The 27,351-nt window shown below is 37.5% G+C and overlaps 1 protein-coding gene and 1 long non-coding RNA gene across 4 annotated transcripts in view; one reads left to right on the forward strand and one right to left on the reverse strand.

The window, feature by feature from the left end:
- Nucleotides 1-21,300, forward strand: part of LOC137500400 (uncharacterized) — a 38,235-nt gene extending 16,935 nt beyond the window's left edge. The window contains exons 2-3 of the long non-coding RNA XR_011018021.1: nucleotides 19,558-20,140; nucleotides 20,652-21,300. This is a non-coding gene — a long non-coding RNA (uncharacterized lncRNA). The remainder of the gene's footprint in view (nucleotides 1-19,557; nucleotides 20,141-20,651) is intronic.
- The window catches only part of Ca-Ma2d (Ca[2+] channel Muscle-specific alpha2/delta subunit), a 318,622-nt gene that overhangs the window by 54,445 nt on the left and 236,826 nt on the right, over nucleotides 1-27,351 (reverse strand). For all 3 annotated transcript variants that reach the window (XM_067145019.2, XM_067145020.2, XM_067145018.2), the window contains 2 exons: nucleotides 17,992-18,137; nucleotides 9,765-10,016 (listed from right to left, as the gene is read on the reverse strand). In XM_067145019.2, coding sequence (XP_067001120.2) covers nucleotides 9,765-10,016; nucleotides 17,992-18,137 — 398 coding nt within the window. The remainder of the gene's footprint in view (nucleotides 1-9,764; nucleotides 10,017-17,991; nucleotides 18,138-27,351) is intronic.

The following is a 27,351-nucleotide window of genomic DNA, read 5'->3' on the forward strand; positions in this document are numbered from 1 at the left end:
CCCCCTCATCTTCAAAATGTTGCAGCAACTCAGAAAAAAGGTTTTTTCTGAGAGTTCGTGTTGAGCAGGTACATCGCAGACAAGAAATTCAAACACATGAAAAGCGGAAACTACGTCAGATCCAACCATGTCTTCCACCCATCTTTAGATGTGACTTGTGTGGCCGCATGTTTCGTGCAAAGATTGGCTTGATCAGTCATCAGCGACATCTCCACAGAGCCAACAGACTTTAAGAGGAACTGCAGGAAAAAACGTATCCTCGGAAACGAGTAACGGCCGACGACGATACTTGTGTTCCTCCATAAGACGGCGCAGAACCCACCGTGAGCACTTTTTTGCATAATCAAGAGCACTGATGATTACACCCACACTTCCTTTGCCAACTGACAGCTCCCGTGCTAACTGCCGAGCTGTTCTGCGTCGGTCTTCACGAATGAGCACATCAGCTCTCTGCATCTTCTCAGGTGTGACAGCCGTGGGTGGCCTCCCTGACTACTGCAAATCTTGGAGCTCTGCAGAACCGCTTTCAGTTGGCCTTGCCCTCTGTGCCCAGCGACTAACCATACTTCTGAATTGATTATTTTCACCATGTTGGTCCGTATTGACTTATATTCAAATTTCTGTAAAATATTTTCACCACCTTGTCAATACTTATACATTTTATTTTATTTTATTACCGTACATGTACATGTTTCGAGAGTGGTGCCAAACATTAATTGATCCTTGGACTATGGTACAATGGTATAATATAACAAGTATATATGAATTTGAAAATTGTTACAACAATTTCTCTTAGTTTCACCTTTCCTATTTACCGTAAAATGGGGTGAATAGGATCACTGGGGTGAATAGGATCATAAAGTGATAAAGTTATTGACTTCACTTTTCAAGGAGTAAACGACTTTCTTTTTAAAGATTTCCAGGTTTATACAATTATATGTTATTTTCTCCTTGGAATCCAGTAAATTTCATGTGTGGGGGTTGCCTGTCATGACACCTGTACATTTTCCCGCCATTTGTGTCACTGTGACAATATATGGGAGTGAAATAACTTTGTCTGAATCTCAGAAACTATTAGATTCCCCGAAATCACAGTTGGTATTTTGTAATCAAAATATATTGCAGAATCCTGTGTGAAATAGGCAATATTGTGTGTCTATTAGAGTTTCTGGAATTTAGGTTAACCTCGCTTTGTAATTTTTGTACGCGTGTTTGGGGTGAATAGTATCACCATGCCAAGAACTTACAAACGAGATCAATATGCAAGGGCTTACAAGAACCATGATCCTGAGACCATACAATTGGCTAAGGATGAAATTAATAAGAAAGGTGTTAGCATAAGAGCTGCAAGTAAGCAATTTGGGGAAGAGTTTTAAAAGTGTTGCCATTTGATGATGGGGTAAATGATCCTTATCACGTCAGAAAAGTGTTGGACGATTCTTTCAAGGCTTTTCTAAAGAGCATGCGATATGAAGAGAATGTAGTGCGGAAGCAAAAGAAGAAGCTGGATGTTGTTCCAGACAAAAGCGTGACTTGTAGTGAGAGTGACTGATCCTCAAATCCCTTATCCCAATGTGAGTGAATCTTAATGTGAAGTGGATGTTCCAGCAGCTAACAGTGATATCTCCGAACCTCGTTTGCATGAACAGAATTCAGAAGGAAATGCAAATAACATAATACAAGTTCCTGCTGATGAAATTGAAAATGGGGACTGACTACTGGTTTTCTTTCTGACCAGTAAACCAGGCACTAGTTCCAGTATGAGTCACTCTTTTATTGGTCAAGTTCTAGAGAAGAAAGAGAAGGATTGATTTGTGGTCAATTTTGTGGGGCCGAAGGTTACTTCAGATTTTGCTGGTTACATTTACACTTTTCCTGATGTTGAGGACATATGTGAATTTTCCTATACTCAGGTAATAGGAAAACTGGACAATCCACATATATTGAGAAGGGGCCAATTGAAATTCAATGTGCACTCTCAGACTCTGCCTTCATAGAATGTCATTCCTTGATAAAACAAAAACAAATGTTTCTCCTTCATATATGTTGTTGCCATTACATACACATTACAATACATTTGAACTATAATGTACTTAAATAGCATTTTTTTGTTATTATTTTATTAATGAAGGCACAGATATTTTCTACTTTGACAACAATGTTTTTTAGCCCTAATCAGTTTTGTTTTAGTTATTTCAGAACATTAAACTATAATAGAAAATGTATTTATGTGTTTTAACTATCAAATAACCAATCCCATTGACCCCGATTTGATGTGAATCGAATAACTTTCATATTAATATGCCTGATCCTATTGACCCCAGTCAAGGGGTGAATAGGATCACTTAACAAATTGGTTAAAATCAAGGAAATATGAAGGAATTCTAGAATATTTGTGGATAAAGTTATAAAACATAGTAGGACTCGTGTACTGAAACAAAAATACAGGATAATTCTGTATTTTTTCTGTTGGTAGGTTAATGTTCCTTGTGAAAGTGATCCTATTCACCCCATTTTACATGTCATTTGTTGCAGATTTTACTGGAAATTTCCTAACTAATGTAATCTATTAAATTAATCTCTATATGTTAATTTATGTCCTTATTTACATCTGAAAGAATAATTATTTCTTCTTGTCTAAATTTAACATTTACTTGTCATTTAGTGGAAATCCTTAAAAAAAATCAATTTGTAAAATAATAGATAACATCTATAAAGAGTCTTTATCCTAAAATCGTAAAATCATAAATAATAAATATCAATTCGTAAAATAATAAATAAATAACATCTATAGAATTAGTTATCCTTTAAAATGTTTCTGCACTCTTCTTTCTTCTTGAAGTTTGCTATAATTTCTAGACCTCTCATATCAGAATATCTTCTCTTAATCTCATCCAATTCCTTAAACAAATAAACCAAACAAACTAACTTTAGAGACCTTTTGCGAAAAAGATGGTTACTCAGATGTCATTCCATCTAATTTATCCAAAAATTAAAATGATGTGATATTGGTAATAAAATAAAATAAAATGTGTAAGTATTGACAAGGCGGTCAAAATATTTTACAGAAATTTTAACCATACTTCTGTCGACTGCTGATGTTCCATAAAATGCATACCGCATAAACATTTGTGAATGTTTCTTGCTCCGCAGTCGTGATACATACATCACGTACAGACCATTGCTGCAAGTACTCTATCTCTTGGAAGAAGTGGAAACTTTGCACTCAACAAACTTCAAAGTTTTGCATTCTTACCATTATTGGGGGCAGAGAAAAAAAAAAGTGTGGTGCATTATTTTCTGGACCACCCTCATATAATGTTGTTGAGTATGTTTCTTGGGAGACCTAACCCTTTCATCATATTCCAGGTGTATTTTGTAGTATCTCCCCTGCTACCAAAAAGTAAACATTTACTTGACCTCTGCTCAAGTCAGATGTTGTAATATTTGCTTAAATTTGGGAAGCATGTCTCATAAATATCTTTCTTTTCTCTGTCAGTCGATCACCTGCTCAATGTCTTTTTCAGAATGAATGGTGGGATCCAACACGAAAGCAGGGTGCTTTTTTGAATGAGTGGCAATGATGTCAGCTCTTCTATTCGACCCAGGAATGTGAATTATGTGAAGATTAAAAAAGTTCAGTAATAACTTTCACTGTATGGGAAAGGCATTTCATATTCAATGCTGATATGATTTATTATATAGTATTATTTTATAAGCTGTTAAGCAGTGATGGTGTATTGAAAGTCTGGCTTCATGTCTAAATGGTTAGCGTGCTGGCCTTTGGTCAGAGGGGTCCTGGATTCGATTCCTGGCACGGGGGCTGGGTATATGTGTCGTCTTCATCATCATTTCATCCTGATCAGAACGTGCAGATCGCCTATGGGCGTCACATCAAAAGACCTGCACCTGGTCAGCCAAACATGTCCTCGGACACTCCTGGCACTAAAAGCCATATGCCATTTCATTTGTATTGAAAAATGAAGTATACTTTGTCATAGTGGCAACCTTATAATTGGGGAAGTTATAAAATAAAATAACAGAAGCTGTCATACCGTGTATTACGAACTACTTGTTTTCTAACTTTTGCTAGGACTCACAGTAAATTAACATTCTTATCCTTGAACTGCTGTTTGGCCAGGAGAGATCTCACTATGGTCAAAGAGTAGACTTTATACTGAGTATCAGGCAATGGTAATTATTCTGACATCTGGGGAAACCAATGGTGTCAGGTAGGAGAGTTTCCTCAGAAGGAATTGCAGATCCCCAGAAGCGGAATTGCCTATGAAATTCACAGAAGCTAGCCAACAACATGGATGAAGTCTAGAACTCAACATATGGAAGGAGGAGGAGCCATTTCATGGTAATACCCGAACTTCAGAAGAGCAGCTGCGAACAGTGTCTGTACCTCATGTTGGGAGTGGTTCAGATATTAGCTTGCCGTCTTTCTTGGCAACCATGATGTTTTAATTGCTAAATCCTTCCAAACTAACTATGAAAGCATCAGATTCCATAGGTGAGTAGAACTGGATCTAAGAATCTTCTCATTTATATGAGTCTAAGCCTCAAAGATTCTAGGGGTTGAAAAATTTGATTGCAGTCAACAAACATTAAGAAAAATCCAACTCTTTGGCAGAATGGTCAGTGTTCTGAGGCCTTCAGTTCAGAGGGTCCCGGGTTCGATTCCCGGCCGAGTTGGGGATTCCAATCATGTCTGATTCATGCTTCTGGCTCAAGGACTGGTTGTTTGTTTGTCCCATCTCTCTCCTCATCATATTTATTTATTATTGTCTTGTTTTCTATGCCGTGGCTCAAGCTATACAGCCTGCTATTATGCCTAACAATAATATAATGTTTAATTTGTCAAATTCTACAACATACAAAAATTGTGTAACTTATAGACTAACTGGAAAAGCTTAACGTCTAGTTGTTACGGTTGATATTTACGTGAAGAGAGTAAATTATCTTAGACATGTTCTACTTGCAACACCTTCTTTTGAACAGCTGAGTACTAGGAATGTGTCTAGCAGGGAATTCATCAGGTGGATAGTAATGGAGATAAATGAATCACTGTGTGACGGGTAGGGAAATTTAGCAGGGAGTTAGTTAATGACCTTGTTTGGTAATTAATTCTGGATGATAGGTAGTGAAGGTCATCTCTCAAGTAAACCAGTGTTTTGCTCCATACAACACTATGAATAACTGACACAGAGTGCAGCATAGTTACAAAATAGAGGAGATTGCTAAGATGAGGACAATGGATAACAGGATAATTATGAGAATTTTTATAGAAGAACCACTACGGAAACAAGCGATACTGATTACATCCCTGAAGATAGGTTTGATGTCAGGAAGGGTATCCAGTCATAAAACAGCCAAATCCACATGTGCGACACACCTCGCACCCACTACCACACAGGTGCGGGAAAGGCGGTTGAAGGAGAAGAACAAGAACAACAACATTAAGAAAACTGCCTACCCACTTCTATTTTTTCTCCAGAATGAGAAAAGTGAGAGAGGAGAATAACAATGTTCTATTTACATAACTTTGAGGCTGATTCATAGCAGAAATAAGATTACTTAACATTATGAAACTAACATTCTTCATCAGCGGCCCCTGTGGCTGCGGCGGTAGAATAACACCTATCCTATCTGACTTCCCTTGGTGAACTCTTGTTCTTTACTGACTCCAATGCTATTAGGTTTGCGAATCCTAGGGAGCCCTTCATTTTCAAGCCCTTTGTGGCCCTGTCTTTCTTTGGCCGATATCTTCATTTTTCAAAGTGTCGAATCCCTTCAATTTTACCCTCTGATTAGTGTTAATAGAGGATGGTAGCCCAGTTGTACTTCCTCTTAAAACAATAATCACCACCACCACCACCAACACCATCATCATTTCTTCACCAGAATTTACTTCATTATAAATCTAGCCCAGCCGAGTGGCCATGATTGTTAAGGCAGCAAGTCTATATGGTCTGACACTGTGGTTAGCCGGTCCGAGTCCCGTTGATCAAAAATATGTTGGACGGCAGGATTGGAGAGGTAGTGGTCTAGTTTCTAACCACTAGACTACATGCCAGCACTAAGTTTCACCCTCTCTCTTCTTACAATCGCATATGATGTCATTAACCTTCAGCCGCTCGTGTGGGCTGGCGTCACCTTCGCGCTTGAGCGGACGGCAACTTGGCCGCCCATCACATTTCATTATTTTCATTAAATTTGCTCCACTTCACCTGCATTGCTTTAAAATCATCAAGACTGCAGTACAGTTTTGATCAAAAATATTTATTATGTACAACTGCATAAATCTTCAAATTGAATTTATTCCTTCTTATCTTTTGGTTAGAGAAACAATAACTCATTTTCAGTCCTTCAAGTTTAGGTTTCCTTTACTATTTCACCCCAAAAATAGGTTTTTATAGAAAAATATATATAAAATTAAAAAGTCTATGTATTTATATTGTTTACATTTTTCTCTTTTAAAATAATAACACAAATGTAGAACTGTCACTTCCTCTTCTTCTTTGCCAGTTCCTCCAGCATTCGAATAATACCTTCAGAATCCCTGTATCATTGAGCCCTGGACAAAATAGTAGGTAACTAGGATTGTAACTCATCTTTAACATTTTCTGGCAAAATAAAGAAAAAAGCTATATTTCAATGGAAAAATTAACAGGAAAGACTTTTTGCCACACTAGTTTTTTTTGCTGGTTGCTTTACGTCACACCGACACAAATAGGTCTTATGGCGATGGTGGGACAGGAAAGGCCTAGAAATAGGAAGGAAGCAGCCATGGCCTTAATTAAGGTACAGCCCCAGCATTTGCCTGGTGTGAAAATGGGAAACCACGGAAAACCATCTTCAGGGCTGCCAACAGTGGGGTTCGAACCCACTATCTCCCAGATGCGAGCTCACAGCTGCGTGCTCCTAACCGCACGGCCAACTCGCCCAGTCGACTTACATCTTCTGTTAAGGGATGGAAAAATAATTGCCGCTTGCAAGACGGCAGCTTGGCCGTCACTGTCACCTTGTGGACTGTACTGAGATGGCAGGGAGTGGCGGACAGGCTGAAATCGAATTCCAGCTAGTGACAATATGACTAACTAAAGAATACCTGCCCCTCCTTGGCCTTTCTCAACACTCTGGCAAATGTGCGACATAATACAAAAATGCGGCCAATCTGCCGTCTGTGCAAGCACATGCAGGTTAATTTCATCTCATTTACTGTCTGATCAGGTTGACGTCAACCAGGGCATCCGGGCATACAAACTTGCTAAGATTCATCTCATTTCACACCCAATCCCACAGAGAAAAGGTATAGGGGTTGGACACACATAAAATCTAATATTTATTGTCCTCATGGACCTGTGCAATGCAAGATGGAAAATTTCAGGTTAAATCCAATGTTCATTCAGCTGCTTGTGTATACTGATAATATCCTTATTGCTTGAAATCAAGGAGATCTGCAGATGATGGTGGGTGAATGCGCAAAGACCATCAGAGTTCATGGGATGATCATCAAAACATGAGAATCATATGAGTAACTAGATATTCGGAAGGACAGAATGAGGTTTGAAATGTTTACCAGATTTGAGTACCTGGAACAATTATAACCTCGGATGGCACACCTGATGCAGAAGTGAACAAATAAATCCTGAATGCAAATAAAATGTACGGTCAGTTTAGTAGGACAATAGCTAAGCAAAGGTAGATAAGGAAACCTTAAACCAAAACCAAACCCCATGGCACTACAGCCCTTGAAGGGCCTTGGCCTACCAAGCGACCACTGCTCAGCCTGAAGGCGTGCGGATTACGAGGTGTCGTGTGGTCAGCATGATGAATCCTCTCGGCTGTTATTCTTAAGGAAGACCTAAATATGAGAATATATAAAACTCTTTTTCAGCCAACACTATTACGAAGTGTGTTTTTTAAACAAGGGCCCTTTCTTTTAATAATCCTGTAATAAGCGCACACGCCACAACAAGTATTTGAACTACCTCCTGGCATCCTTTGCAAACAAGCCAGTGTCAGTTGCAGCTGTGTAGCTAACCTGTATGCTGAGCTGTGCATCTTTAAAATGTTCAAGATTTTTGAATCATGCACTGTGTGTGAGATATGGTCTGTAACATGCTTTTTGAGTGCAAGAAACATGTCGGCTGCAGACATTCATTGTCAGCTTTGTGAGGTGTATATGATAATGCAATGAGCGAAGGTAAAATGTGAAAATGTATAAGGGAGTTCAAAAGTGGCTGTGAAAATTATCATGACGAAGAATGCTCAGGACGACCATTTATGATCACAGAAGATTTGGTGACTGCAATTGACATAAAAATTCATGAGGACAGAAGATTCACGATAATCACTCTCAATGGATTTTCCTGAAGTACTGTACAAAATTATGTTTGAAAAGCTGAAGTTCAGGAAATTGTGCTCTTGATGGGTACCCAAACTCCTCACAGAAGACCACAAATGAAAGAGACTGGCCAGTTCCCCCACATTTTTGACTCATTATTCCCAAGAAGGGAGTTGAGTAGAATTGTCACAGGAGATGAAACATGGGTATCCTATTTCACCCTGAATCCAAGCAACAGTCAATGGACCTGATGAGTTGGCCATGCACTAGCCATGCATCTTGGTGTGTGTGCTATTTACCAACTGACAAGCCCAACTTAGCACACTGGGGCAAAATGCTGGCAAACAGGAATGAGTTAGCTGGAAAATTTATGTCCAATAATGGACCAACTATATTGGTAGTATTGTAAAGATACGTGGAACAGGTATTGCTGGCAAATTTTCAACGGGTTCTTGTTCATATTATGATGCCAATTTTAAGTTAACAGTTAGTAAACATGCAAATGAAGAATAATTGTGTAGGCACAACAAACTACAGCATAGGCCTAACTAAAGCCAATATTTGGCGTTAGTGTGAAGACAAAGATAGTTTAAAAAATGTGTACTGTACAAGAATTGTGTGTGTAAAACACAAGGGCGGAATGGCCATACAACGGCAGAATAAACTCGTTCATTAACCTTCAACATCCATGACTTCATTAGGCCTATACGTGCATTGCTAGCCATTGAAGTTGGCCTGAACCCGGCAAGTGAGACTGCTTCTAGCGGCAGCCGGTTGTACCTAACGCTGAGTAAAAGTAACAATTTTATAGACAGCAGGTATATTTTCCTGATGGATGGTCGTATTGTAGAGATGCCTGGAACAGGTATTGCGGGCAAATTTTCAACGGCTTCTCTTTGATATTATGATGCCAGTTTTAAGTTAATTGTTATTAAACCCACGGAAATAAAGAATAATTGTGCAGCCGCAAAAAAATATTGCATAACTAAAGTTAATGTTTGGTGTTAGCATGAAGACAAAGATAGTCTCTTAATGCATACTGTACAAGAAATGCATTCATATGATTTCACAAAACACTTTTTGAGCCTGATTTAATTTTTTGAAGGAAAAAGTGGTGGGTCATCTTGCATTCAGAACCGTCTTGGATTCGAAGAAATACAGTAACTGGCATGGTTGGTGATTTAATTTTTAAGTGGTCTTAGTTTGGGATCACACATGTCTGGCATTTTCAAGCTAATGAATTTACTGTATGTCATACAAGTTCACTTAAGACTGGATGAGTTATAACTTATTTCTTTTCCTAAAGAACGAATATATTTTTATGTCAGTGAGGCTAATTTAAAAAGTATAAATATTTGTGGTTAGAGTTTGAAAGTTTGAAAGAGTGCATAGTTCGCAACCACTGACTTACAGTCCACAAAATATCAGCAGCGCTGGCAGTCTTTGGTATTTCATCAAAGCACAAGGCCTGGTAATCGTACATTCTTATTTTTCTGTAGATATCAGCATTCATCATGGCCTCCATGACAGCTCCTGCGCCTTCAATCTCACCAAAAAACTGGCCTGTGTCATTATGGTTCTCTGAGATAACAACATAACCATTGTGGTCAAGTACGAAGCAGTCTAGCTGGTCAGATGCACAAGAATCTTGGCAACCTTGGCACTGAAATAAATAAATAAATAAATAAATAAATAAATAAATAAATAAATAAATAAATAAATAAATAATAACCATAAGTAATTCAAATACCTTTGAGAGAAAATATCCACAACAACTTGAAGTCAAGAAGGAATGTAGGTTTTTGTGGCTCATTGTATTAAAATAAAGAAATAAATATGCTAATTGGATTAAAGTCACTTATATATATTTAATACAGCCAAACTTTCCACCAAATTACATTGACTTTCATCAGGGCAAGTGAAGGTCTGCTTCCAACTGTGAGCAAAGAAATTCTGCGAAGGCATTGGCCTTCATCAGGTTATGTGGAAGTCTGCCTCTGACAGTGAGCAAAGAAATTCTTCAAAGGCATTGGCCTTCATCAGCGCATGTGAAGGTCTGCTTCTGACAGTGAGCAAAGAAATTCTTCGAAGGAATGTGAAAGTTTGAAGAATTTCTTCGCTCACTGCTGGAGGCAGACTTTCACGTGTCCTGATGAAGGCCAATGTAATTTGGTGGAAAGCTTTGCTATGTTAAATAATTATTTTTTAAGTGGCTTTAATCCAGATAGCATATTTATTTCTTTATTTTAAGTCAAGAAAACTTGTATAAAGTCTGAGGAGAGAAAGAAGAAACACAGAGAAGAGTGAAGGAGTACTGGAAAGAAAGCAAGAGGAAACATTAAAGGCTGAGGAACTGAAATTGGCACATGGTTCCTAGCAGGCCTTAATGGGAAGAAGAAGAAGAAGGTGGTGATGATGATGATGATGATGATGATGACGATGACGATGTCAACTGTAAGGCCTTTCCTTAGTGATAGGCAATTCCTTAAATGCTTGAGTATGGGGAAGTCTTGTGGAGACAGGTTGAACTTTCAAAAAACCACATAATTTTTAAGATTGTTAACAGATGTCACTACTTTGGTTTGGGGTGCCACCTAGGGACTACGAATGAACTTTCTTTAGTGGAGTATTGTAACAGTTAGGGGTTGGTACTCACTAGCTTATTTCTTCTGGTTTGAGTTGCCCCAATTTTAATTTCAAATTCAAGTCAACCAATTGTAGTCCAGCTCACCCCTATAAATAAGAGTGATCTTGGACTTTATAAATCTATCTTGATCAGGTTTTACCTCACAGGTGAAGTGGTGCAACATCTAAGGTAGGTGGCTAAAAACTTATCATATCATACAAACTTACATGCGTTTGGTGTGGAAAGATACCAGCATTCCCCTCTATCATGTAATGATTGAGGTTGAGCCACAGTTATTTATTTTAATGTAGGCTTTAATTAAGTTTTGTAAAATTTAGGACTGTAGATTTCCTTGCAATGAGTGTAGCCATCTGAGCAGATGTCATGTCATGAGAAAGCATGAGCGTGACCCTAGTTTCCCTTGTTAACTTCATGTTATTGTGACAAAGCTTTCCAAATTGAATTATTTTCCTTCTTGCTTTTCAGTTATTAACCTTTCTGGTCTATGTAGTATGGTAGTATGGCTTATCCTCTGTGTCACCAAGCCTTCTGCCACATTAACTTTTATTGTACAGAGTGCACACTGTATACCCTTACTCATTATTTATTTATCTACTTCTATTGTCAGATATGTATTGTTATCAACTTCAATTGTTGACAGCAGTTGGTGCCAAGATATTGAAAGAATGGCTGAGAAACATTTGTTGGCCGCTGTGTGGATTCATGAGCTTAAAATTAGTGGCAAATCAAATAAAAATGTGAGAGACGATTTTGTTGTGCAGTTTGTGAAAGCAGCACCGACAAAGAAGATGTTATTAGTGTGGGAAAGAAAGTCTTTTTGACAGGTAGTGTTCGTAATGCACTGAGTGGTGGAAGAACCATCCACCAGACTTGAACTTTGTGCTGACGTCTCCAGTCAAATCCATATGGAAACGTGTCAGAGTTGGGGATACCAGAATCAACCATGAGGAAACACATCAAACTGGATCTGAAAATGAGGGGTTGGTGCCCTTTGAGTGTCAGTGAATTATCAGATGATGATTTGGAGAGATGTGTTAATGCTTGTGGTCGTATGCTGCAACATTTCCAAACAATGGCTCAGAAGGCAGAAGTCATGTTCACTGAAGAAAGTGTGATTTATCACAGCTCCTGTAGTCACAATGTTTACTTTTGAGGGGGAAAAAAAATCCACATTTTTTTTTTCAAGAAATCAAATGAAACCCACCTCACATCATGATCTGGACTGGAATGACACGGACACATCTGTTTGGCCCATATTTATTCCACCGTTCTCTTAATGAGAACAGTTACCCCCAGAGGATTAATGAATGGCACATCCCCCAGCTACAAAATGTGGGAATTTTAGACATCATTTGGTTTCAACACAATGGGGTGCTAGCTCACTTCGCAGTGGCTGTTCAATAATATCTGAACGCAGTCTTTGGGAACCGCTGGATCCAGCTCCTCTTCCATGGTCACCAAAGAACCCTGATCTAACAACACCCAATAACACACTCTGGGGTTACATCAAGGAACAGGTGAGGAAGCAGCGGTATATTGGAATTAATAATCTGAAAAATGTGGTGCGTGAAGCTTTCCAGACATTGATCCCAAGGATGTTGCTTAATATGAGCATCAGAACATGGCAGCATATTCAGCTGTGCAGAGACCATGGAGGGACACACACAGATGTATTAGATCATGGCAGTTTGAGTTTAATTTAATTTAATTTAATATAGTGGTATACGGACTTTGTGCACACCATGTAGTCATTAATAGGATTGCTTGAGTGTGTTCAGCATCCTCTTATATTTGTTTTTGGCCTTTTCTATTGAACATTTTCTTTAAATTATTGTTGACTTCTGCTGCTGTTTTTTCTGGATCATTCTGATCCAAACATTGTTCTGTTGCTTCTCTGTTAAATAAGGGCAGAACATGTCTAATGGTGTAAAAGTTGTTAAGCTGTTAAGGTTCATCATTTCCCTCTGGGAATGTACTAAGGATAAGGAGGTACTGTGATGAGGGTTCCACGTCCTAAGGGTCTTGAAGGTTGGAAGTTCGATTTTGGCAAGCACTGTAAATTATACTGTATCACACGGTTATGCTAGTGTACATACCCAAAGATTTGTCTTATGATGGTGCAACTGCTCCGGGTTAAACATTCTTTGCCCGATACCGCCATTTTCTAACTCGTCATTGGGTAGCTTAGTTTTACGAATGGAGTCGCTCAGCGGATACCTCAGGGTTTATTTATGGCAAGTAGGACATGTAATCCTACTGTAGAATTCGCTTTACGTGAGTCCAAGAGAATTCCAATTCACGGGTGATACCTATCGTTACTCACGACATAATGATAATCATCGCCGGCAACCTTATCAGAGTTTGACCTCGAAAGAAACTAGCCATGGTTAAATAAACACTTAATTGTACGGTACCTTACTTAGCTAGTAGTTAACTTACAATCTAGACAGTAATTAAAGAACTCATGACACCAGCAATTAGAAAAATATCAAGATATTTATTAATAAAATATTAATAACTAATTTCATATAATGCAACGCATTATTCAAATTAACTGAAAATACGTAATGAAAATGAGTCAGCGCTGGCTCGTATAATAAAATGAAATAATATCCAGTATTTAAATTATTTAAAATGATCAGTTCCTTTGTGAAATTGAAGTTCAATATTTGCTCATTTACAAGAGATCACTGGACACATCTGAGGTCCACCTCGTACTTGAAATGTAAGTATAACATCGACACAATTAACTCGTTCCGAAAGTTCACTTTCTTTAGTCTTATATAAACCGTCTCACTTGGATACAATATCTAGCCGCAATGCATCACAAATAGATTAATAAATTAAGTGTGAATTAATTGGAATGCGTTTAAGTAGTTCTGAGTGAATTATAGGAAATCGAAAAATAGAACTGAATATATTAAGTTAGGTTTTAATAAAATCAGAAGACATGATTTTGTTGCAACGATCTCGTTGTGCATTGAAACTCCTTACGAACTAAGGCATTCTTTCCTAGTGCCAGTTAAATACGGCTCCTACTCTAGCCTTTCCCTAGCTGAAGTTCGTTAAAGAAATGTATGTTCAAAACGGAGAAAATTAACCAATCTAGCTATCTATCTAACTTTAGCTTAATCTTCGGCTTTCTCACACATGCCCTAATAGGTTCAATGTCCCTTTTATTAGTTATCTTTCAATAACATTCAACCACAATGCAAGCTACTTTACTCTCTTGCAATTAACATGGAAGCGCTAAGCTGTGAGGTTTGGAAAACATAATCTCATATATATCGGTTAATAATGCTTCTGGTTAACTACAGCTATTCAAAGTCGTATAATTCTAATGTTCATAACAAGTCATCTACTCTGAAATAGAATTACGTCACGAGCATACATTTATACTAATAAAATCCAGTTCGTACCTTGGCATATGTAGCTCCTGCGGTGTGGGCACTCTTACGCAAATAAATCATATAATTCACTTGTAGTGTGGTATAACTTAACTTGCAGGTACACGAAGGTCCTGCATCGCGTAAAACCTTCTCAAATCACTATACATAACTCGAAACTTCCATTCAATTACTATATTCATATACTCATCACAACATCAATCTATTATAAACACCGTAGCCTCCATAAAAATATATCGTGTTTTCTAACTTGACGACTACGATAAAATACCACACAGATTCTTAATAATATTAACAAGTCGCAGATTCTCATAACTTACATACGAAGTTCAATGCCCTTTCTATGAACCAAACAAATGCGTAATTCCATGTTTCTTTCTACACCGCGCACAACCATATGTGACGTCAACTTCATGCATTACTTCAATGAAATCTCTATAATCTCCCAGTATGTCATTTCAATCAGCTGTTTCATATTTCTCTACAAACCTCACGCTTCTTTCAAATGTTCAGGTCGATATAGCAAAAACTATTGCCATATTACTAAATCATAACTTCGAACTTAATTATCTCACATTTTGTTGGTAATCATCACTTGCATTGCTATATTATCGGCCTACAATTGCCATCAGCACATACCTAAGGTACATGTGTAAGCAAACCAAAAATTATGCAATGAAATGTTATGAATGACTTAGCTCGCTCATGGTTGTCCCTGGTCCAGCTGTTCCATTCCCATTGGATGTAGATGGGTCTTCGGTTCGGTCACAGGTTAGACATCTGGAACGTCATCCGCTCCTTCGTTCTGGTAGTACAATCTGGTTACCTGTCGCCTTCCTACGTCATGGCTCGGTCGGATGGTTACCCGTCGCCTTCCTCGTCATTTCCAGGTCGTATGGTAAGATGAATTGTTCCCAGGTCGGTCCATCATGTGAATTTAGCACATCATCTTGATCATCTTCTTGACAGTCTCAATGTTGAAGATAATAATGCAATATACTGCCATTTTAATATTCTTCTCTGACGTCGTTTATCCTTAATTTAATTAATTTTTATTTTTCTTCGTATCTTCGTCGTATCCGCAATTTCTTACGTAACGACTTCAGTACATTTATTCTCGTCTCAACTGATTTTGAATTCAGGCGAAGACTTATATTTTATTCTTATTCAATCGTTGTATTCTTTCTTTTCTCTTATGCAATCCTTTGCTTCTCCAAAAGAAATATCCGATGACGGTAATTGCGTCCGCTCTCGATGTCGTGAAAATTCAAGATGAAGATTATTTAATAATAATGTTTTTTCTATTTTTTTGAAAACAATACTGTAGACCGTCCTCTGTCCGTTTTACTCGAATACATGACCATTCCGTGAAGTATATGGCCCTTTGAGACATCATAGCAGGTAACTATTCCTTGCTTGTTTTAGATTACAAGGCCCATACCTTCGGTCGGCGCCATTTTGTAATCTGTCGTGGACGTGCGAACGGGCACAATGGTAAAGGCTAATAAGTCAAATGAATTGGCAGTCTGTGCTCCCTGGTCATTAACGAAACTGTAAAACTACTTACATAATAGAAGCTCTTTTCTAAATATTTATCCTTTTTGTTAACTGATGATGTTGTTTTCTGAAAAGAGAAACAAAGAAGAAAAAATTGCTTATGAAATATATTCAGAATTTAGAAGTTTTTGTGCAGTCATTTTGTCCAGGATCCTTGGCCCTGCTGCTTCTTCTCTATAGCCCTTGCCCCACAGGCTCTCAATTTGGGAGCATGGGTTGCCAACGGTGGGGCCCTTAGCTGAGTCCTGACATTGCTTCCACTTACTTGTGCCAGGTTCCTCACTTTCATCTATCCTATTTGATCTTCTCGACTTCGACTGTATTAGATTGCCACATCCCACGACCTAATAGGTTGAAAGTCGATTTCGATAACTATAATACAAAATACTGGACAACATTAAAACCTAATTTGAATTATTTTCAAGATGCTAATAACTTAATATACAAGGCAAGATGTGAAAAACGACCATTTCTTAATTAGGTGATACCACTCAATTTAGGAGTACCAGTATATGGTCAGAAGTTTCCATTGGAAGTGCTCAATTCAATGATACAGAAGTATGGAAAGTTGTTTAACAAATATAAGTTAAAAACTGAACTTGAAACTGTATATTTTCCGCTGCATGGAGAAACATTTCATGGTTTAAATTTGGGTAGCTTAATAAAACAAATGATTCAAAACAAATTTAATGAAATTCTCCCAGAGGCTTTCAGATTTTTTTTTTTTTACAACAAACCCAGCCACAAGTGCTTCTGTGGAAAGAAGTTTCTCCTGCATGAAATGTGTTAAGACACATTTTAAAACTCTATGTCTCAGGATCGTCTATTAGCATTAGCCCCAGTATCAACTGAAAAGGGGATCCTTCACAAACTTCAGAAAATGGAAATGTGGTATGATGAAGTGAATGTGAGTACATTGTAATTCTTTGTAAGTAAAGACTTGGAATGCTAATGAAAAAGCATCCATAGATAATAGAACTCTAAACACAACAAATTACATGGCCGAGTCACAAAAAACAGTCTCTTTCAATCAATGCTAAATTTCACCATTATAACTCTGTCAACAAACCAGAAGCAAGTGAAACATTATTCAAACTAAATACCCAAGCAACAACAGACAAACTGCATGAAGTGGATAGAAGAATTCTCCAGGCAATTATTAATAAAATACATCAGGTTGATGGCAAGTGGAGACTTTTACCCAATTCAGTAATTTACAAGGAAAGTGAATCAAATATCGATAAGATGAGAAAACAGAAGATTGCATTTTTTTTTGGACACATATATAGTTTGGCTAATTTTATACACCTTAAACAGCTTTTTGATTTCTTTTGGAATAGTAAAACAAAAAACACTTGGTTTAAAGAAATACAAATGGATTTGGATGAATTGAAAATTACTACAGAGCAAATTGAAATTAGAGAAGAGAAGAAGATTTTAAACAACAAATGTACAAAACTATCACTGAAAACATCAAAACATAAGCAGTATGTTATATCAGCAGATGAACGGGCTGCAAGATCATCTAGAATGAATAAGTTTCGGGAAAAGAAGAAATTACCAAGTGTTAAAAAATTAACTTATTTTTTGAAGGTTTTATTGTATAAGCTTGATTTTGGTGCTCCAATGTGGGTGTAAACAGTGTAAATAAATAAAAAGACCATGTCAAACTGAAATATTAAACATGAAGTGTTAAATATAGTGTAGGTAGCATTGCACGTTAAGTTATTAGCATGGAGTTCAACTCCAATTTGTTACAACTAATGCGTATGTGCATTACATTTTTTTTAAATCCCTGGCCTCTCCTTCACATGAACACATGAGTTGCCACAGGTAATTTTTCACCCTTACTGTTCACTGTCTACATAGATCACCTTCTGTACAGTTGGTGAGATGAGAACAAAGTGGTGAAATTTATGCTCAGTGCTCATTCAGTCACAGGAATGAAGTAAACATGGGGAAGTGGAAATGAAGAAATCAGCACATTTGGAGCATACTGAAAGACTGCGTCATGTAGTTTTACTCACATTCATTTTAGATGTAATACTCATAAACCTGGAATGTAATGCAGAATGTTGAAGCTGAAGACCAATCACAACCGCTGGTGCCTCCAAACCACCATCACGAGGGTACACAGCGTGACTTGCTGTAACTACCGAGTCATCTCTAGTACCTACAATTGGTAATAAACAGTACTTTATTAACTGATAAGTTGCATTCCATACTGAACTTGTAACAATTACAATCCCTAGAAAAATGTGCAATAATTCAGTCATCATATTCTATGCATTGTGAGAAGCACTTCATTGTTAAAAGTAAAATAACAATAGCTACATAAAATTAAAGAAGGAAATGCAGACAAATTGAACAGAACAGTATTAAGAAGTATAGCTAAAGAAGATTGGGATGAACAATGCATTTGAGAAGATTTTATTTTGGAGACAATAGTACATAGTAGTAGGAGATGAACCAGAGTGCTGTCTCCATTGAACTTTAATCACTTAAGGTGAATAAATGATCCTTTCCCTTTCTCAAGCTCTACTCACCCATAGTTTATGACTGATTTTTAGGAAGGGATCTAGGAGATTTAGAGAATGTTCGCAATATACTACATGAAGATTACCCACTTGATGATTCAGTAAACCACTGATATGAAAAAAAAATTTCTTTTAACGAATTGCTTTATGTTGCACCGACACACATAAGTCTTATAATGATGATGGACAAGGGCTAGGACTGGTGTGAAAATGGGAAACCACAGAAAACCATCGCTGCCGACAATGGGGTTCGAACTGATATAACCACAGTGATGCACACAAAATGCTGTCAACTTGCGTACATGGATTTATTTACAATTATTCACAAATTAAACACACATAACCTTAATCACTGTATCACAGACAAAACACTTCACTCCGAGAACATAAACAAGCTGCCATTTTAACAATTGCCTATCACAGCACGTAGAGATTACAACCTTGAAACACAATTGTAACGGATGACTACCAACTGCCTACTTCAGCATGTCAGCCTTACCACAACACGCGTTCACCAGTGAAACTCCTACTAAACAATAACATGTCTCTACCGACAAGACCACCTCTTTATATAGGTGCCTGGCCAGGCTTCTAGAAAGATACGTTACAAAAATACCTTCTCGTAAATTCTTGAGTGCCTAACAACATGATTATAATGTACACAATATTCTACCATCATCTCGTCTGATCTAGAGCCATTCTGGATGTCACTGTGTGTTTCACAATTCTGTAGCGGATTACACATAATATACAGGTAATAATAAATTATATAATATTAATTTACAGGTATTTACATTAACTGAACTCATATAAATGTCTATATACAGTACATGTTTCATGACATAACCCCACAAACACTGCGATCATTCAACTACGTAAATAATAAAAGCAGTGTACAAGTGGGGAGTGGTGACTCTGAAACATTTTGTACAGAAAAAGGTCTCAAGCAAAGAAAAGCACTGTCACCATTATTGTTTATTATATTGATGGATGCAATCATAAAACATGTAAAACAGAGTATCAGTAGTATTGAAATGAATGCTTTGGTATTTGCAGATGATGTGGTGATTTGGGGAAAGGGAGAAAAGGAAGTACAAAGAAGACTGGACAGTTGGAATGAAAATCTGAAGGAGTTTGGAATGGTATTTAGTAAAAAGAAAACTGCAGTCATGCACTGTGGAAAAGAGAAAAAGAGAATCCAAGTGAACTTAGACGGTTAGAGAATGCAGAACAATTTACATATCTGCATAGCATTAATGGAAGTAATGAAATCAATGCTGAAAATTAATAACAGACTAAGTAAAGGTACAACATTTTATCATCAAGTCAGAGAGCTTTTATGGGATGACCAAGTACCCAAGAGAACGAAATTAACATTATATAAATAGTATTTTATACCAATTGTAACATACGGACTACAAATGCTGGTAACCCTTTATAGCTTCGTGGGACATATGTGGAACACTTCCGTATTTCTTTCATAGACTCTTTGGGATCTATCTGGAACACATGAAGCTGGTGCTGCTATCTACTGGAAGACTTGTATAATGATGGCACATGGATGTTATATACGAACATTCACTGTAGATCATGGTGGCAGAGCCTGATTGGTTATTATTCTGCGTTCATCATGGATGAAGTGAGTATATCAACGAGCTCTTTCTAGCTCGTTGGAGTATATTCAATATCACTATGTTGAATAATGTTTCTGAAGTAAAATGAACCAGAGTTTGTTAATCAAGTGTTATATAAATAATTTCAACGGCAGTTTTTTCAAGCGTTCCTTATGTGGAACACTAACCTCAATGTGAATGGACTTCTTTCCCTAACCTCAAAATTCGTACTGTAATTGAGCAAATATTATCACAAAACTTCTTTATTTAGTACACATATGTTAATTTTGTTGTTATATTTATGCATACAAATCAAGTAGTATTTTTACTCATTCATAAACATAACAAATACGTACTATAGTGACCTGGTAGACGAAAACAAATGCTAACTTGATGGTGTTTACTTTCTAAACAGGCTATGTTTCCTAATGTATTTTCTTTTAGAAATGCCATTTACTTATTATTAATTAACTAAGAATAGTATTCAGGCGAGTATGATATATTTCAAGAAATTTATACAAATTGCTTGTCTTTCAGAGATTGCGGGAGGAAGACAGTTTGCACTACCTGCATGGCTTGCCAGCTGAGCCAACTTCTTCTGATGTCGAAAGAGATGATTGGACGATTCCTAAGATAACGAAACCCTATCAAGTGGCAATTCTTCCCTGTTGCATGCAAGTGGTTCCGTTGTGTCATTGATGGCCACTCATCCAGGAAGAAAAGGGGAGTAAAATCTCGGTTTATGGTATGCAAAAAGCTTAGTCATGTAGGGTTCCTGATAAAGTTGGACTCCAAAATGTAGGCAACCATGTTCCCAAGCAATCTGAGACAAGAAGGAGGTGCAGAATGTGCAGCACAAAAGAGAAACAGAAGAAAACTAAAATATCATGCAAAGCCTGCAATGTACCCTTGTGTGCCATCCCATGCTTTGCACATTTTCATAATCAGTAAGATGCCTCACTATCAAGGACCAGGTGTATTTTAAACTTTGCTAGCCTATTACTAAGAAGAAAAGTGCTTTGTAACTTTGCAATTGTAGACTCTGTATTACTAGTATAAGGGTATTTTATAGCAATGTTCCATTTGCTAGACAAATTTTGCTTCACATCCTTGTTTGCAAATTGAAGTCAGTTTTCTTTGATGATACTTAGTATTTTATGATTTTCTTTCTTATTTTACAGCTTTTTTTTTTTTACTGGTAATAAATTTATTTTGAAAGTATGATATGTTACACTGCTTATTTGAAAACTATTCCCAAACTATTTAAAACTCGTAAAATACAACAATACCTATGTCACATTTGGTGGGACATATTTGTCCCACTTCAAATATTTGTTGGAATTGACCATCCAAAATTTTGAAAACCATGTTTTGTCCAAAAGGACCTTCAAAGGAGCTAAAAACTGCAAAAAATATTTAATTACATCTATCGTAGAATTTTGAGCTATAAAGGGTTTTAACTAATAAGAGACAAGATAGTAAGATCCAAGCAGTAGAAATGAAATTTTTAAGAACATCAGTTAAAAAGACAAGAAGAGATAGAATTCAAAATATTAAAATCAGAGAAGAGCTAACTATAGAACTGTTAGTACAGAAGATACAGAAAGCAAGACTGAGATGGTTCGACATGCAAAACAGATGGGAAAGGAACAGGTAGCAAGAAGGTAATTGGAAAGAGAAGTTAAGGGAAAGAGACCAGTTGGAAGACCGAGAAGAAGGTGGAGGGATCAGATTTGGAAGGACATTAGAGAAGCTGGATAGGATGTGGTGGAAGTAATGGAGCATGGAAAGTGGAAGGACAGAAAGGAGTGGAGGAGGCTTGTTGATGATGATGATGAAGATGATTAATGGATATAAACACTTCATACCCATACATTACATTATTCAAGCTCGATACTTGCATTATTTACCATGGGTGAGAGAATATTGTTTTCAAGTTATATCAGTTTATTACATTTGCGTCAGAACACACTATCTCCCAAATACTGGATACTAGCTGCACTTAAGCGACTGCCGCTATCAAGGTCAGTAAAAAAAGAAATTACAATTATTAATATTAATAGTACCTCAACAACAACAACTTGCATGCCAATAAAACTAATAACACAAGGCTAGCATAACTGAGTATCTAAATTACAACAGGTCTGACCTGCCAACCTGTGCTCAGAAAGCCAGTGTTATGAGCAGGGCTCAGAAGTTGAAGAACTATAAACTGCCTAAAAGAGACTTACAAAAAGATCTAAAATCATTCAAAAGAAGGACCTAAAAACTGGCAAAAAAGGATGTAAGAATGCGATCCAAGTTCATTCATAATTTTAGTTTTAATGACATATTTAATGAAGGAATATAATGTTTAAAAAATGCAAAATTCTGGTGATATGCATCATACAGTGCAAAAATGTATAAGTGAAATACTTCTTTCAGATATTATGTATTTTTAGACTAACACAATTTTCATAAAAGTAATTTTGTGTTTGTTTAAAAAAGTACTTTCAGAATTTAGAACAAAATATTTTTTCCACCTAGAATGAATTCACCGAACCCGCGATGGATATCCTGGAGAAAGAAACTGAAATTAGTATAACTGTAATCATATTTGGCCAGCCCCGTGGTGTAGGGGTAGCGTGCCTGCCTCTTACCCGGACGCCTCCGGTTCGATTCCCGGCCAGGTCAGGGATTTTTACCTGCATCTGAGGGCTGGTTTGAGGTCCACTCAGCCTACGAGATTAGAATTGAGGAGCTATCTGATGGTGAGAAGGTGACCCCAGTCTAGATAGCCAAGAATAATGGCCGAGAGGATCCGTCGTGCTGACCACATGACACCTCATAATCTACAGGCATTTGGGCTGAGCAGCAGTCACTTGGTAGGCCATGGTCCTTTGGGGCTGTTGCACTATGGGGTTTAGTTTTGGTTTGGTAATCATATTTGGCTTAACCACACTAGGGTTGCAGAAATTGGAATTTGGAAACTTTACCTCATTTAGCTTTGCAGTGTATCACAATAGTCATCTCCAGGTTCTTGGGTGTAAAAGGTCATCGGTTTTCAGACAGCACATTGCAAAACTTGTCTGCACATCAACAGATGTTAAGGGTTCATACTTGAAACAAGCAAGATCTTCCTATTCAAAAACACTCACATCAAAATTTTCTCCTTTCAGTATTTCACTGATCTTGCACATAATTTGATACCCCTGGTTTCTTGAAGCACTAGTTTCATTTTTCATTTCATTTCATTTTATCTTTTTCCAGATACGGTTCAAATGTATTTATTATGTGTTTACTAGAGAAAAGATGTTTAAGAGATAATGGATGAACTAATGATAATTCTAATTGAGAAGAAAAGAAGGAGAAAGTTGGAAAAAAAGCTGTTAAGTCCTAAAAACAGGCTAAAAAGGACCAAAAAGCCAAAAAACACCAAAGAAAGAACAAATAAAAGTCACCATTTTCTGGCCTACAATGATCCAGAATGAACATATATAATGTTGAGGCTTCATCTTCTGACACTCAATAAAAAAAGATTTTTCCCCAACTTACGAGCCCTAATTATGAACATCTAAGTTACTCAGTGTGGCCCATGATACAAAATATTACTGGTTTTTGATAACCATAATACATACCAAGTCCTAATATTAGTCTAAATGAAAGGATGTAAATTGGAATTAATTGAATTTTAATATATCTATGGGCTTTACGTCGCACCGACACAGATAGGTCTTATGGCAACGATGGGATAGGAAAGGCCTAGGAGTTGGAAGGAAGCGGCCGTGGCCTTAATTAAGGTGCAGCCCCAGCATTTGCCTGGTGTGAAAATGGGAAACCACGGAAAACCATTTTCAGGGCTGCCGATAGTGGGATTCAAACCTACTATCTCCCGGATGCAAGCTCACAGCCGCGCGCCTCTGCGCGCACGGCCAACTCGCCCGGTAATTTTCATATATCAGTAGCAGAGTAAATGTAAATAACTTGTTTCTCTTTTTAAAGAATTTTCATAAATCTCTTGAGTACAGGCTGAAATGTGAAGGAAAAGATTACCATATAAAGAATAATAAACTCTTCTTCTGAAGAATGGTTTAGATGTGATTTCATGTCTGTAAAACGTAACTGGATTAAGCTATTAAATTTCTTTATAGTATTTTAGATTTTTACAGTTCTGAATTCAATTTTTGTTAACCCAATCACTTCAGGTTCAATGGCTCCATACGCTTGCTTAGGAAACAGATTTATATTGCCCTCAACATGAGTAAGCCATCTGGTCAGAACTACTGTGCAATGCACTGAAATAAATGCCCTAAATTGAACTACAACCAGAATATCCATGAATAGTTTACAGTGAAGCATTCATAATAATTTCACTCAACAAATATTTTGTGTAGTAAACCTCAAAACCTCAGAACATTTTAAGCAGGCTTCGGACCTATGGGAGTAACGGAGTCCCACTCCCATTTGACACGCGAGGGACTCCTTGGAAACAACTTGGCGAATGAAATGGAATTTGATGGGGAGCTATCTATATTAATGGGGGTTATGGAAGGAAGAAAGAAAGTAGAACTGGCTGAGTCATCAAAGAGGATGCATCTGGATGTGCTAGGAGTAAGTGATATTTGGGTAAGGGGAGATAACGAGGAAGAAATAGGAGATTATAAAGTGTACTTGATGGGTGTTAGAAAGGAAAGGGCAGAGTCTGGGGTAGGGCTCTTTATCAGGAATACCATTGCACACAACATAGTTTCTGTTAGCCACGTAAATGAGCGAATGATGTGGGTAGATTTGTCAGTTGGAGGAATTAGGACTAGAATTGTCTCTGTGTATTCACCATGTGAGGGTGCAGATGAGGATGAAGTTGACAAGTTTTATGAAGCATTGAGTGACATCGTGGTCAGGGTCAACAGCAAGGATAGAATAGTGCTAATGGGCGATTTTAATGTGAGAACTGAAGGATACAAAAGGGTGATAGGTAAATGTGAGGAAGATATGAAAGCTAATGGGAAAGGGAAGCATATGCTGGACTTCTGTGCTATTATGGGTTTAGCAGTTACGAATACATTCTTTAAGCATAAGGCTATTCACCGCTACACATTGGAGGCTAGGGGTACCAGATCCATAATAGATAATATCTTAACCAACTTCAAATTCAGGAAATCTGTTAGGAATGTACAAGTTTTCTGGGGATTTTTCGATGATACAGACCACTATCTGATCTGTAGTGAAAGAAGTCTCTCTAGGCCTAGGGTAGAGAAAGTAAAATCTGCCTGTAAAGGAATAAGGGTAGAAAATCTCCAGGACGAGGAAATTAGAAGTACATGGATATGATTAGTGAGAAATTTCGAACAGTGGACAGTAAGCAGGTTACGGATGTAGAAAGTGAATGGGTGGCGTACAAGGATGCTATAGTAGAAACAGCAAGGGAATGCCTAGAAACAACTGGGTCTAAAGATGGGAAAAGGCAAACATCTTGGTGGAATGATGAAGTGAGAGCAGCTTGTAAACGTAAAAAGAAGGCTTATCAGAAATGGCTCCAAACAAGGGCCGAGGCAGACAGGGATTTGTATGTAGATGAAAGAAACAGAGTGAAACAAATAGTTGTTGAATCCAAAAAAGAGTCGTGGGAAGATTTTGGTAATAACCTGGAAAGGCTAGGTCAAGCAGCAGGGAAACCTTTCTGGACAGTAATAAAGAATCTTAGGAAGGGAGGGAAAAAGAAAATGAATGATGTTTTGAGTAATTTAGGTGAAATAATAGATCCCAGAGAATCACTGGAGAGGTGGAGGGAATATTTTGAACATCTTTTCAACGTCAAAGGAAATCTTCCTGGTGGTGTTGTGAACAGCCAACCTAATGGGGAGGAGGAAAATGATGTTATTGAAACTACACCTGAGGAAGTGAAAAGGATGGTAAATAAACTCCATTGTCATAAAGCACCAGGAATAGATGAAATTCGACCCGAAATGGTGAAGTATAGTGGGAAGGCAGGGATGAAATGGCTTCATAGAGAAGTAAGATTAGTGCAACCTCTCCAAAGGGTAAGGTTACAATTAATAGGTTTAATGAAGAGAAAATGTTTGCTACCGTAATGCTTTCACTAAAAGTACTGTACACTAGGCATGTCAACATGTACGAAACTAAATTTGCAAGCACATTAATCACAGGAAATAAACAAACAGTTTAACCAACATGACTATTAAGAAAGGATAACCGGGAAGCGTCTGGGAACCATATCCAGGCGGTGGAAGGTATTGGTAATACTGAAGAAGCGAAGTCAATGTAATCCTAAACTTTACTTAACAATTTAGATTCAATTTCATATATAAAACAATAGCCAATATATCATTAAAATTCTGACGGCATAATTTCAACAACGATTACAATTTACAGTTTACATGAGGGTAGCATTTAGTTATTAAATTTCTTTTACACCGGAACATCACACATGACGTTCCACTGTCGTGGCGTTACCTTTAAAAACCCAAAACAGTTTGAAATAAAAAAAAGGAAGGTAACGTTAAACTAAAGTGAAGAGATACATCTAAGGAGAAAAATATTTACGTATAATCATGGAGCAGAGCATCTTCGGTGGGTAGCCCCCTCAAAAACACTTCTGAGAAAGGGTACCCGACCTAAAGATGAATAATCCACGATGAAGCGGAATGAATGAGATAGTCCCGAGAAAAAAAAATTTACTTATAAAGATTACTTCGAAAGGCGTATAACATTTAATCTACAAAACAACAAACGGGAACTATCTCTTAACAAAGTGAGGTGACTTACCGAAACGGCTAAGTCATAATGATAACATTTGGAAGCAGAAGGAAACACGGGTACGCTCCGGCAAGATGAATTAAATGAAACACTACATCTGAAACTGAATACCTGAAAAGTTAAAAAAGAAAATAATCGGTGCTTACCGGATGGTGGGGCCAAGAAGACCCGTACCTTGGAAGGTGACCGCTCCCTTCAGTGGTCAAACTGAAAAGACGCCCTCGCAGAGCAAGGCTCCAGCGACAACGCTTCTCCCCGGAAATTATGAAATCTTACCACGGCCAATGAGCGTACGATGTTTTCCTTCACCTACCAATCACATTTCCTTTTATTTTCTCCAATAGGAGCGCAGAAAAAATAGTGCTGACAAAGAACATTTAGGAAGCCTCTAGAAATTACGAAATTGATGCAACTTTACGAAACCGGAAATCTCCCACGCCGATGTGGCGCGTGTGGTACAGGATGCACCAGAATTACAATG

The sequence above is a fragment of the Anabrus simplex genome, chromosome 4, assembly GCF_040414725.1.
Source record: "Anabrus simplex isolate iqAnaSimp1 chromosome 4, ASM4041472v1, whole genome shotgun sequence".
Lineage (NCBI taxonomy): Eukaryota > Metazoa > Arthropoda > Insecta > Orthoptera > Tettigoniidae > Anabrus > Anabrus simplex.